At 39.5% G+C, this 14,756-nt stretch overlaps 1 protein-coding gene across 1 annotated transcript in view; it reads right to left on the bottom strand.

Annotated features, from left to right (window-relative positions):
* Positions 1–14,756, bottom strand: part of LOC124774971 (putative U5 small nuclear ribonucleoprotein 200 kDa helicase) — a 114,226-nt gene that overhangs the window by 37,575 nt on the left and 61,895 nt on the right. Inside the window, exons 13-14 of the mRNA XM_047249708.1 lie at positions 7,919–8,034; positions 1,449–1,559 (exon numbers count right to left, since the gene is read on the bottom strand). Of these exons, the coding sequence (XP_047105664.1) occupies positions 1,449–1,559; positions 7,919–8,034 (227 nt within the window). The remainder of the gene's footprint in view (positions 1–1,448; positions 1,560–7,918; positions 8,035–14,756) is intronic.

Here is a 14,756-nt window from a genome sequence, read left to right as displayed (position 1 = left end):
CATTCTTGGCGTAGGGAAACACAGTGATAATCTTTCAATTTTTTAAGTTATATACACTGCCTGACAAAACAAGTGCAGCATCTGGAAGGGGAGCAGAAAACAAAATGAAACTCCACAGCTGAGATGATATGTGATACTGTTTCAATGATTACAATGTTGAGTGAAATTTGCAAAGAACTTGGCAGCATGAGCCCACTTATCAGTATGATGTTGCCTCCCCCCCCCCCCCCCCCCCCATCCCCATGCATGAACTGAGTCAGTTGGAAAGGGGTCTAAAGCCATTGTACCAGGGTGTCTAAAGTCGTTGTACCCTTTCCTGAGGCAATGTTACCACAACTGTTGTAACTGGTCCTGGATGTCATAGATACTGGCTCTGATACAGAATTGATGACCGAGCTGATCACACACATGCTCCATCAGAAAGAAATATGGTTTGTGTTGTGGTGTTAACTGTAACCTACACATGGGACAGTAATTGCCTAGCCCAAATGCTGCTAGCCTCTGAACAAAGGTGTGGGATAACACAGAATTTTGCAGAGTGTCCATTACTTGTTCTTGCATGGCAGGTGCAGATGTGAAGGGGTTACCATGTACTTGGTGCACAATACAGTGATCCTCCTTTGTGAGGGTTAGATGTGTTTGACTGAAACCTTGACAACCAGAATGTCTGCTCACATGTTCCCATACAGTCCAACATCGGGCCACTGTTGTGTCTGAATGCCCCACAAATCTAGGTATTGCATGATCTGATCAGCTGGCCAAATGAGGTCCCTTTCAAATGCCGATAACGCTGTCTCACTTGAGTATGTGGCACCTTCATGACCTTCACAGTGATCACTCAATATTGATGCTGTTGAGGCCTAGCAACTACACTACACACCAGCAATACTAATGCACTCTTGTGACCGTTCTACCTATCACAGCAAATTGCAACTCTAATCATATACATATTCATCGATGTTGTGTCATGTACAAAGACATATTGACATGTGGCCATGTGTTCTGGGTGCTTCACTTTTTTTGTAAGGCAGTATATTTCAGCTGCACGTTAGAAGTGCCCCCCCCCCCCCCCCCCCCACACACACACACACATGCACACTTATTGCTGTTGAAAAATCAACTTTTCAGAGATACGCCTCACTGGGAATGTGCAGGCAGGAATAAGATGTGTAACAAAAAGAAGTGCTGACACTTATGGATACTAAATTCTGAATGAATTCACAGCTTCTATTAAAACTCACTCCTTCTTCTCCCATGTCACTTCTTACCTTCTCATGGATGACATAGCTTAAAAACTGCTCTTCAGAATTGCTGTCTATCATACTTTCGGGTTTTTGCACAGTGTACAACATTTCATCTACGTTTACTGATTTCTGAAAGAAGTAGTAACAGCATGGTACATGCTATTAACAATACAAAAGTTTATTAATTTGAGCATAGTATTTTACCTGAATATGTCGATCAGCAAACAGATCTTCAACAAGAGTTCTGTCAACACGAGTCATCCCAGCATGATGGATGGCAAATCCGTATGGCAGTAGATCTTTCAGCTCATTGTTCTAATAAATGCAGAGTAGGATAATCATCAGAAGTATGTAATTTATTATAAATAAACAAAATGATTTCAGTTTTAAGTACCATGTAATGACAAAAAACTCCACATATTCCTTCACTGCTTCAGAACTGTCAGTTTATAATATTGTTATGCAACTGTGAAACATGACATATATAGTGTTGTCTAACAAAAACTATTGCAAACTTTTTTTTTTCTTTTCTCGTGCTATAATATTAATCTCTCATGACACTTTTCTACACTGGCAACAATTTTTTAACTTCATTCTTCCCTCTCTTAATAGTATAATCACTTTGTCATCAACATCATCTTCACCACCACCACCACCACCACAATCATCACTCCCCCCTTCCAATCCTATAAATTTAGGTCTTTTAACCTGATACTGTTACTGCCACTTCTCTTCTCCTCTTCTCTTCTAGAACAGCTTTGTCAGGTCAGAAATATTTTAAATTCTAGTCTTGCTAATGGGTCATACTGATATGCAGATTTGGCTACCTCACATTATTGCACGTGCTGAAGGAATCTGTGCCTACTTTACTTTTCATGTTATGTGTAAGCTTAAACAAAAATACCAAAACTTGTTCAACTGTTTTATTTTTAATGACAATTTTTACCCAGACCTAACATCCATCAGGAAGGCTGCAGCTTTGGTTCTCTACATGGATGTTTTCACACTAAACAGACTTGTGTAGAGGTTCTCTGTATGGATATTTTCACATTAAAACAGTTTAACATTTAATCATAATATTGCACCTTATCTGCACTTACATCTAATGTTCCACAATGCACATCACAGTATGTATAACAGAGGATACGTTGAGTCCCCTTTTAATTTCTCCTCTTTCCTGGGCCATTTGTGAATCATGAGTGGTAAGGACAACTACAGTAAAAGTCCAATATATTGCAAATTCAGATATAACACAATGTAAAAATCTTGTTACAATCTACATTAAGTGTTTCTGTAACGTGTCTCTGGCCAGCTTTTAAAACTGTCACTGGGCAGAAACCTGAACACACATTTCATGATTAACACTGTGACACTATCAACAACGTATCTACATAACAATGTTTGAAAATAATCGAAATGAGTACAACCATAATTCACTTCATTTGGAGTCTAGATTTTCTTGTGGTTGTTATAGTGTCCCAGAAACAAAAAGCATATTCTTTGAGTGATAAAGTGAAAATTATTATTTACATACAGAATGGCTACACAAAATCCAGTTTAGTCGCATCTGAAGAAACAATCAAAAGGTGGATGAAACAAGAGAATAAACTTAGAAGTTTTGTAAACACAACTGAAAAAGACGTCTAAACAGACAGAAAGAGGATGACACAAAAAATTGGTTTTCAGTAAAGCCAAAATGTGCTACTTTCTGGACCGATTCTTAAAGCTCATGCTGAAAAATTTCTCTCTGGTCTACATGGCAGCGAACATTTCATTGACTCTGATGAATGGTATCCTAAGTGGAAATGCCAAGGAATTTGCCAAATAAGCACTGAAGGAGCAACAAGGTCTTTTCATGGTGAATCTGCTTCACAATTTCCTGATATTCTATGGTAAATAATGGCAGGTGAAAACTTAAATGGACATAACATGCATAAGTGTGATGAAACGGAACTTTATTATGGACTGCTTCCTACCAGAACTCTCGATGTAAGAAATTCAGGAAATAAGACTGCTTTCAAAATGAAGAAAGATAGAATTCCCCCTCTACCTGGCCTCTCTGGCACAAACATCAGGTAGCCATAAGACGAAACTTTTTTATAAAGGAAAAATTACAAGCCTAAGATGTTTCAAGCACATAACCATGTCATCATTACATTCACTAACATGTATTCAAAGAATGCCTGCATGACATGCGACATCATCAAGTGGCACAAGAAGAGTTTCTTCCACCAGTGACAAAGCACCTACAATCACTTAAGCAGAGAGACGAAGCTCTGCTAATCCTTGATCATTGTTTAGCTCATCCACTTCTTGATGATTTGCAGTCAAAAGAGGGAAAACTAAAAACTTTGTTTTTGCCTAGAAGCACAATGGTATAAATTCAGTCAATGGATCAGGGTATCAAACAAGCATTTAAGGCTCATTGTTGCAGGGAACTCCTCACATCAATACTAAATTCTGATGATGAAAGAAAATATCCTGAAATCTGTAAATCTGAAAACTGGCATATATTCAGCTGACCACTGTTCCAAATTGCTGGAAACGTTCCGTAAAAGAAAATGCAACAGATGAAGAATGTTGTAAAATAGAGTTCAGAAGCAGTGGCATCCAGTCTCCACATGATGTTCTGCAGGGCAATTCTGAACTCGAAGGCACGAAACTGCTGGGCAGCTGTCGACAATGACTGACCGATTGCAGCAATCATAGACAACAAAAATATAATTGGTGCTGTATGACATGAATGCGGTAAATCGACCGAAGATGAGGATGAGGATGAAGAAGAAGAAGAAACAATAGAAGATGCTCCCAGTACCTGTGCAGTATTGGATAATATAATGAAAGTTAATATACAGATGTAGTGACAAAGTGAACCAAATCATAGTCAGTTGAAACTGATAAGCATAAAACAATGCACATGAAGGAAAATGCCTAAAATGGCCCACCACAGACAGCTGACTGACTTCTTTTAGGCAGCGGAAAAATGAGCGTACAGAATCATAAATAATCATATATTTTGCAGTGTATTTTATGTTCAGTGTTGCAGTATGGTATTTTATTTGGAACTACTTTAGTGTTATTGTTTGGTTTTCATTTGAATGAAGTTCATCTCATTGTTGTACTAGACAATGTTTTTACATATTTTACTTCTAACATTCTTTAAACACGTAGTACAGTAAGAGGCATCTATTCCACTTTGGATTCCATCTGATACAGTAAAGATATTGATAATCTATTTTCACTCTGACAAATGGTCGCTAGCCTTATGCAGTTTTTTGCTCCTGAATAGTAAAAATATAAACAAATTTTATACACTAAATTTGAACAAACCACATACACCAAATTAAATTTGGCATATGTCTCAATACATCTGACATATGCAGATTCTGATTCCACTGTACCTCATTCAAATCTTCAAGAAGGCAATTTACAATTAATGGAGTATTTACTACCTCCGCAAAACATATCACTGTTGTGAGAAGCAAAAAATTCCACGCTGTGTGTATTTCACTTACCACAAGAACATCAGAAGAGTCTAATTACAAATGCATTTTGCATATGTACATTCATACATACAAACCTCATTTAAACTCACTCTCTCTCTCTCTGCCAGAAATTTCTAATTACATGCTTTCCTTTTCATACTTCAAGATTTCCGTATGTTTTGGCCCTCATCACTATAATAACTTTTTGGCTTTGTTTTAAATGACTGTGAAGATTAAATGATCCCACTTGTAGCATATGATTGCCCACACAAGCTATATGTGAGTCTTTTTTGATCCCCCACTCTTTGAAGAAAACTGTCATAAACCCAAACTCCATTATGAAACATTTAAAAATAATTATTTTCTGAAACTTTCTGTCAGATTAAAACTGTGTGCCGGACCAAGACTGGAATTCAGGACCCTTGCCTTTCGCAGACAAGTGCTCTACCAACTGAACTACCAAAGCACGACTCATGACTCACGACCCGTCCTCACAATTTTACTTCCGCCAGTACCTCGTCTCCTACTGACCAACCTTCACAGAAGTTCTCCTGCAAAACTTGCAGGCGTAGCACCGCTGGAAGAAAGGATATTGCAGAGACATGGCTTAGCCACAGCCTGGGGGACATTTCCAGAATGAAATTTTCACTCTGCAGTGGAGTGCGCGCTGATTTGAAACTTCCTGGCAGATTAAAACTGAGTGCCAGACAGAGACTCAAACTCAGGACCCTCGCCTTTTGCAGGCAAATGTTCTTTAATCTGCCAGGAAGTTTCAAATTAGCGCACACTCCACTGCAGAGTGAAAATTTCATTCTGGAAATGTCCCCCAGGCTGTGGCTAAGCCATGTCTATGCAATACCCTTTCTTCCAGAGGTGCTAGTCCTGCAAGTTTTGTAGGCAAACTTCTGTGAAATTTGGAGGGTAGGAGACAAAGTACAGGGTTATTACAAATGACTGAAGCGATTTCACAGCTCTACAATAACTTTATTATTTGAGATACTTTCACAATGCTTTGCACACACGTACAAAAACTCAAAAAGTTTTTTTAGGCACTCACAAATGTTCGATATGTGCCCCTTTAGTGATTCGGCAGACATCAAGCCGATAATCAAGTTCCTCCCACACTCGGCGCAGCATGTCCCCATCAATGAGTTCGAAAGCATCATTGATGCGAGCTCGCAGTTCTGGCACGTTTCTTGGTAGAGGAGGTTTAAACACTGAATCTTTCACGTAACCCCACAGAAAGAAATCGCATGGGGTTAAGTCGGGAGAGCTTGGAGGCCATGACATGAATTGCTGACCATGATCTCCACCACGACCGATCCATTGGTTTTCCAATCTCCTGTTTAAGAAATGCCGAACATCATGATGGAAGTGCGGTGGAGCACCATCCTGTCGAAAGATGAAGTCGGCGCTGTCGGTCTCCAGTTGTGACATGAGCCAATTTTCCATCATGTCCAGATACACGTGTCCTGTAACGTTTTTTTCGCAGAAGAAAAAGGGGCCGTAAACTTTAAACCGTGAGATTGCACAAAACACCTTAACTTTTGGTGAATTGCGAATTTGCTGCACGAATGCGTGAGGATTCTCTACCGCCCAGATTCGCACATTGTGTCTGTTCACTTCACCATTAAGAAAAAATGTTGCTTCATCACTGAAAACAAGTTTCGCACTGAACGCATCCTCTTCCATGAGCTGTTGCAACCGCGCCGAAAATTCAAAGCGTTTGACTTTGTCATCGGGTGTCAGGGCTTGTAGCAATTGTAAACGGAAAGGCTTCTGCTTTAGCCTTTTCCGTAAGATTTTCCAAACCGTCGGCTGTGGTACGTTTAGCTCCCTGCTTGCTTTATTCGTCGACTTCCGCGGGCTATGCATGAAACTTGCCCGCACGCGTTCAACCGTTTCTACGCTCACTGCTGGCCGACCCGTTGATTTCCCCTTACAGAGGCATCCAGAAGCTTTAAACTGCGCATACCATCGCCGAATGGAGTTAGCAGTTGGTGGATCTTTGTTGAACTTCGTCCTGAAGTGTCGTTGCACTGTTATGACTGACTGATGTGAGTGCATTTCAAGCACGACATACGCTTTCTTGGCTCCTGTCGCCATTTTGTCTCACTGCGCTCTCGAGCGCTCTGGCGGCAGAAACCTGAAGTGCGGCTTCAGCCGAACAAAACTTTATGAGTTTTTCTACGTATCTGTAGTGTGTCGTGACCATATGTCAATGAATGGAGCTACAGTGAATTTATGAAATCGCTTCAATCATTTGTAATAGCCCTGTACTGGCGGAGTAAAATTGTGAGGATGGATCATGAGTCATGCTTGGGTACCTCAGTTGGTAGAGCACTTGCCCGCAAAAGGTAAAGGTCACGAGTTCGAGTATTGGTCTGGCACACAGTTTTAATCTGCCAGGAAGTTTCAAATCAGCGAACAGAGTGAAAATTTATTCTGGGAATTATTTTCTGATTGTGAATACAATACTTTTCTCAGACAAAGCATGTTTGCAGGATGCATTCGAGCATTTACAAAAACTTCAAAGTGCATGTGACCCTGCATGGCACATAAAGTATATGCAGCTTCAATATCTGCCTGCTCCCTTTCATCAAATGACTGCCCCATCAGCTCCCTTTGGCCTCCTGTTATAACACTGTAGATAACCGCAGGGACCACACAAGCTGACTACACTCTGTACACTGTAGGTAACTGCAGGGACCACACAAGCTGACTACACTCTGGACAAATGCCTGCTGCCTCCTGTTCCAGCCAGGCCCACAAGTTGCTCGTCACCTACTACAATAGTATTCGAGATAACTGGGCAGAGTACACTTTTGGAAACTCTTGAGTTACTTGCTGGTAAACTGGATCCACTGACGAGCTCAAGCATCAACTTGAATTTCTCAGATTTTTACTGTCATAGTCATCTCATAAGACATATGAGAGAAGAATGAACATTTCTCCCTACTCTTCTCGGAATGGAGAGTCTCAGAATTCAAACAGTAAAGTTTGTATGATGCACCACAGCTGCACGTTAAGAACAACATACCGATTTCTATGGGCAATATGAATCTCAGTTTAAGCTGAAAATTTCTTATGAATAAAATCGTAACACTAAAAAGTTACAAAAATTAAATGTGAAACACACTGCCTTGAGTTGGTGTTCTTTGTTCAATGCAAAATTAATGTTACACTTACCTTAACTTGTTCTGCTTCTGTTCTCAGAACCTCCATGGAGGCAGATCCTTCTCTTAGAAACTGACCAAGTGTATCCTTCTCAAGGCACATGTCCCTTATAGCCCTTGCTGTCTTTCCTTCATAATAACAAAAAAACAAAGATACACACTGAAACTGAGATGGTGATGGCAAATTACAAAACTGGCTAGCATAAAGTTTTATTGACCAACTGCATATAACAATTCACAAGTCAAAAGCTTCTGACAAGCAGATGAGACTTTCAAGAAAATTAGTACTTCAATAGGAATAAAGTGTATTTCATGAACAAGATTAATATTTATTGCTAACTGTATTTATTGCTAACACTCAAGAACGATGATAGGAAATTGACTATTAATGAAAGTTTAATCAACGAATGTGGAAATATAACTGTTAAGTGATATACATGAAACAGTTTTACTATTTGGGAGTGTTGATTGACGCTATAACGGAGTTTCAAATCGGGAAAAAAGGCCAAGAAGGAAGACTGCAGTTTAATGTGCAGTCAAGTATATGGGCACAGACCGATTCACTATAAATCACACGAACAAAGAATGATAGGAAGAAAAAATTTGAGCATATCACAAAGTTAATACAGTGATTAAAATGATGTGGCAAAGGATTAGAAATAAACAAATTACATTTGAACCAATTAATTGAATAAAAATAATAATAAACATTTCACTAAAATTTAAAAATAAAAAATTTCAAACCACCTGAGAAAAGATTCAAAACTACAACCATGTTGCTCGTCAAGAAAATATCTTAACCAATAACACCTTATTTTTATGGCTGTAGAGCAGTTGTCGTCAGACTACTACCCGGGGGCCGCATGCGGTTCAAATCAAATACTCATACAGCCTGTGGTTTTCAGTTGCATACTGTAATATATTGCATCTAGCAGTTAACAGCCAAATCTAAAAATGTCAACTAACATTGAGCCCTTCTTAAGAAGATAGTTTTCCTGCTCAGTAACAAACAAAAATACTAATAGAGACTGCAATGTTTTAAAGTGAGTTTAATTTTAACTGACATTGGTGAATTCAGCGGTGAGCTAAGTAAGGTCAGCTATTTATCTAAGGTGATACCAGAGTTATTAGTAGTATGATCACAGTGGGGCTGGAGGATGTCAGAAGAGGAAGCTTTTATCGTTTGTCTTCCACTACTGACAACTCACAGGCATGCACAACTTGTACCACTCAGCAGCTATGGTATAAGTTTTGACAAAGAAGTAATATGCATTTGTGAAAGGGCATTACACAGCCGGCCATCTTCAAAAGCAGTACCGACTGAGGTGACACAGTGGTTAGCACACTGGACTCTAATTCAGTGAAACAACGGTTCAACCCCCTGACCAGCCATCAAGATTTACGTTTCCCGTAATTTCCCTAAATTGCTCCAAGCAAATGCTGTTAAGGTTCATTTGAAAAGCCCACGGATAATTTTCTCTCCCATCCTTGAAACAATCCGAGCTTGTGCTCCTTCTCTATTGACAGTGTTGTTGACACTCCAATCTTTCCACTCCTCCTTGAAATGCAGCACTTATTTGTTAATTAATTAAGGATGTTGTAATACAATGCAGCAAGCAGAAGAAAACTACCATTTAAATCATTTATCAAACCTCTGTGATAGTTCTCATATTCAATAGTCCATTTAAGTACGACTATGGACACTATCATTAGTCAAAGTCATTTGCACGTGTAGAAAAACCAACACTTCACCATGCAACTATGGTGTCAGAACTCTTAGATCACTGTGAACTGGCAGCAATCAGAAATAGCGAACAGTCGAGACAAAGTGTTCCAAATGGTGCTGACTTTTAACAATCAGTACTTGGGGCCCAGCGGCCAACTTATTGCACCCTTACTATAGTCGCAGCACAATTTATGTAGGTTTACCTATTAATACCTTCTTCTATGGGCCATTGACCTTGTCGGTGGTGGGGAGGCTTGCATGCCTCAGCAATACAGAAAACTGTACCATAAGTGCAACCACAACGGAGGGGTATCTGTTGAGAGGCCAGACAAGCGTGTGGTTCCTGAAGAGGGGCAGGAGCCTTTTCAGCAGCTGCAGGGGCAACAGTCTGGATGACTGACATATTTGGCCTTGTAACATAAACCAAAACGACCTTGCTGCGCTAGTATTGCAAATGGCTGAAAGCAAGGGGAAACTACAACCATAATTTTTTCTGAGGGCATGCAACTCTATTGTATGATAAAATGATGATGGCACCCTCTTGGGTAACATAGTCCAGAGATATAACAGTCCCCCATTTGGATCTCTGGGTGGGGACTACTCAGGAGGATATCGTTTTCAGGAGAAGCAAAGCTGGCATTCCACTGACTGGAGAACAAGATGTTATATCCCTTAATTGGGCAGGTTCAGGGTTATAACTACAAAAGCAAATAGGGATAATGCAGGTATAGGTTTAATAATGAATATGAAAACAGGCATGGGAATAAGCTGCAATGAACAGCATAGCGAATGCATTATTGTAGCCACAATAGACATGAAGCCCTCATCCGCCACAGTAGTACAAGTTTATATGCCAATTAGTTCCACTGATGATGAAGAGAATGAAGAAATATACAATGAGATAAAAGAAATTATTCACCCAGTGAAGGGAGACAAAAATTTAATAGTGATGGGGAACAGGAATTTGACATTAAGGAAAGGAAGTGAAGAAAAGTAGGTGAATATGCAAAGGGTGAAAGGAATGAAAGAAGAAGCCACCTGGTAGAGTTCTGCACAGAGCATAATTTAGTCATCGTGAACACTTGGTCTAAGAATCATGAAACAAGATTGTATACATGGAAGAGACCTGGAGACACCAGAAGGTTTCGGACTGATTACATAATGGTAAAACCTAGATTTCGGAACCAGCTTTTAAACTGAAAGACATTTCCAGGGGCAGATTTGGACTCTAATCACAATTTATTGGTTATGAACTGTAGATTAAAACTGAATAAATAGCAAAAGGTAGGAAATTAAGGATATGGGACCTGGATAAACTGACTAAACCAGAGGTTGTTGAGGGTTTCAGAGGGAGCATTAGGAAATGATCAACAAGAACAGGGAAAAGGAATACAGTAGAAGAAGAACAGGTAGCATTGAGAGATGAAATACTGAAGGCATCAGATGATCAAATAGGTAAAAAGATCGGGCCTAGTAGAAATCCTTGGATAACAGAAGAGATACTGAATTCAGCTGATGTAAGGAGAAAATATAATAATGCAGTAAATGAAGCAGTGAAAAGCAATACAAATGTCTAAAAAATGGGATAGCCAAGAAAAGTAAAATGGCTAAGCAGAAATGGGTAGAGGTCAAATGTAAGGATTTAGAAACATATCATTAGGGGTAAGATAGATACAACCAACAGGAAAATAAAAGAGGCCTTTGGAGAAAAGAGAACCACCTGTATGAATATCAATAGCTCAGATGTAAAACCAGTCCTAAGCAAAGAAGCTGAAAGGTTGGAGGAGTACATACAGGGTCTATTCATGGGAAAAGCATTATGAAACGGAAGAGGGCGTCGATGAAAATGAGATGGGAGATATGATGCTGCAAGAAGAATTTTACAGAGCACTGAAAGACCTAAGCCGAAACAAGCCCTGGGAGTAGACAACGTCCTGTCAGAAGTACTGATAGCCTCGGGAGAGACAGCCATGACAAAACTCTTCCACCCCATGAGCAAAATGTATGAAACGGGAAATACCGGCAGATTTCAAAAGGAATATAATACTTCAAATACCAAAGAATACAGGTGCTAACAGGTGTGAATATTACTAAACTATTAGTTTAATAAGTCATGGTTACAAAATACTGACACAAATTCTTTATAGAAGAATGGAAAAACTGGTAGAGGCCAACCTTAGGGGAATATCAGTTTGGATTCCAGAGAAATGCAGCAACATGTGAGGCAATACTGACCCTATGACTTCTCAAACATGGACAATAAACAATTTAGATAAGAAGACAATAGAAGGTTTTGAAACGTGGTGCTACAGAGGAATGCTGAAGATTAGGTGGGTAGGTCACGTAACATATGAGCAACTACTGAATAGAACTGGGTTTGTGTCACAAGCTGACTAGAATAAGGGACCGGTTGGTAGGACACATTCTGGACTTCAAGAGATCACCAATTTAGTACTGGAGGGAAGTGTGGAGGGTAAAAATCGTAGAGGGAGACCAAGAGATGAATACAGTAAGCAGATTCAGAAGGATGTGGACTGCAGAAGTTACTTGGAGATGAAGAGGCTTGTACAGGATAGAGTAGCATGGAGAGCTGCATCGGACTGATGACCACAACAATAACAACAACACAAATTAATAACAAGATCGATACATATGTGGCCTGAGGACCCACCCTACAATGTCAGTAAAGACTCTTGAGGAAAAAAGTCTGATGACTGCTGCTCTACAGAATCACAAGAAATTCTTTTTCATCAATTACTCAGAAACAAGGGCCCAATTTTATGAATGTCTTGCAGGGTTTGATACCTGGGACACAAATCTACATCACGTCAATGCCACTCTTGGGGTCCTACCATTAGAACTGAATTTACACAGACTATGAATAGTGCCTAAGGAGAAAACAGTAACCATCAGTCAAGAAATTTCTTATATTCTATTTCACAGTGTATGGTCGCACATTACTGGTTTTAAATTCTTAGCAAGTCATCATCAAATGATTCAAATACATTATATACTAACTCAAACAAAATGGTCAAGTGAGCTCATTTCTTTCAAGTTCCACCTAGATGCTACTGCCTCTTAATCTCATTCACTGAACATATAAATCTATTTGTTTCAGCTGTCATTTGTACTTCAGTAATGATTGTTGTCATTACTGTCCTATGGCCACTTGTACCACTTTCAATGTGGACATCCTCAAAGAGGTCAGGTCTATTTGTTGACATTAGATAGAAAAAATTTATGTCATGAACTGGTCTCCAAAATATCTGTTCTAAGCATTTTTCAGAGAGAGCATATAGTATTGTTTCACATACTATTTACTAAACTGTAATTATACCAATTGATTGTTGGATGATTCAAATCTCCTTTAATTATAACAGTGTGATTGGGGAAGGTACGTATTAGTGAGCTGAGATTTTCTCTAAAGATTTCTGTGAACAAGCACAATACATACAATAAATATCATAGTTCCTATACCCGTTTCTTGAAAAAGAAAAGAGCTATTGTTGTTGCTAAACCAGTGGCTTAATCATGTTAGCTATTAGAGAGCAAGTTTGTTTTCTGGCATTACATCTGTTAAATGGTCACTATAAAAGTATGAACCCTAGCAAAACGTTTTTGCTTAAGAGACTGACAATTTTGTACTCTTATTATTTAATCTTCAACACTCCATGGGATAACAACACTTTGGACTGTTCTGTTCCTCAGCTTTGCTGATGTTTGAGTTACTGCAAATAGTCTTGCCTTCCTCAATATTTTTCTCAAATAGTCTTACTACACAAAATTATTTCTCAACTAACAGATATCACAAAATGTTATTTATCAATCTTCCTACAAATTATATGGTCAATATTAGTTTTCATGTGTTTCTGCACTTTTAGAAAGCCGTACTACTACTACTACTTCACCCATATACAAGGTGTGATTCAGAAGTTTCATGACTGATTCATTTCTGAGTAGGGGAGTGCGCACGGACCGGTTCCGCAGGGTGGGGAAAGTAGTGGGGAGTCTCAGGAAATGAACCGACGCTGCGGCAGTTGCCTCTGGAACCCTGGAGAGTGCGCATCGCTTGCAGCGCAAGTGCGCGTTATTGAGCTCGGTCGAAAAGTGGGAGATGCGGAAATGGAGCAGCACTTGGAGCAGCGTTATGCGATTAAGTTTTGTGTGCGACTGAACAAAACTGCCACGGAGACTCTTGGTATGGTTCAAGAGGCGTTTAAGGAAGAAGCCACATCTCATGCAATGGTCTTCATGTGGCACAAACTTTTCAAAGAAGGCTGTGGGAATGTTGAAGATGACGACCGCTCTGGGAGGCCATCATCAAGCTGAACGGATCAAAATCTGCAGAGTCTGCGGGAACTGTTAAACAATGACCATTGTCTTAGTGTGAGTACTACACCGCTTGAGGGATCAAGTTCGCCATGTCTGCCCGGCAATCAAGGGCGACTGGATTCTCCACCAGGACAACACACTCGCTCACACGTCACGTGCCACCGCCTAAGTTTTGGTCAAGTTCAATGTGAAAACACTACCGCAGCCACCCTACAGCCCCGACTTGGCTCCAAGTGACTTTTTTCTCTTCCCCCGAATCAACAAGACAGGCCTAAAGGGAAGCGATTCAACTCCAACTATGCCATCCAGCAGGCTTCGATGAGAGCCCTTGACAGCATGACGTCCAAGGCCTTCCAGAAGGGCTATGAACAGTGGAAGACATGCTGGAAGCACTGTGTTGATGCTGAAGGATCATATTTTGAATTTTTGTATTTAAATGTCCAATAAATTTCTAGTTCTGAGTTAAGTCTTGAAACTTTTGAATCACACCCTGTATTTTATTACACAAAGAAATATCATTGTAGCCACACTGTAGTTTTTAAATAAGGAAGATTGTACTTCTGAAGAACCAAGAACAATTTCTATTTTTCTGAAAATTTGTGAGATTCCCCCTACACATACATTTTTTATTTGTAAGAAAAGCTTTTAGAATAACATTAACAATCAAAAACTAAATTACTTTACACAGTATACCACAGGTTATTCGCTGATAAATATAGTTTCAAAATGATTTTAAACATGTATCTTGGCTTTTCAGGACAGGCAATTTCTATAACACGAACGCTTATTATTA

Source organism: Schistocerca piceifrons, chromosome 2 (genome assembly GCF_021461385.2).
Source record: "Schistocerca piceifrons isolate TAMUIC-IGC-003096 chromosome 2, iqSchPice1.1, whole genome shotgun sequence".
Taxonomy (NCBI): Eukaryota; Metazoa; Arthropoda; class Insecta; order Orthoptera; family Acrididae; genus Schistocerca; species Schistocerca piceifrons.
Note: the sequence above shows the minus strand (reverse complement) of the source record. Positions and strands in the feature narration are given on the sequence as shown.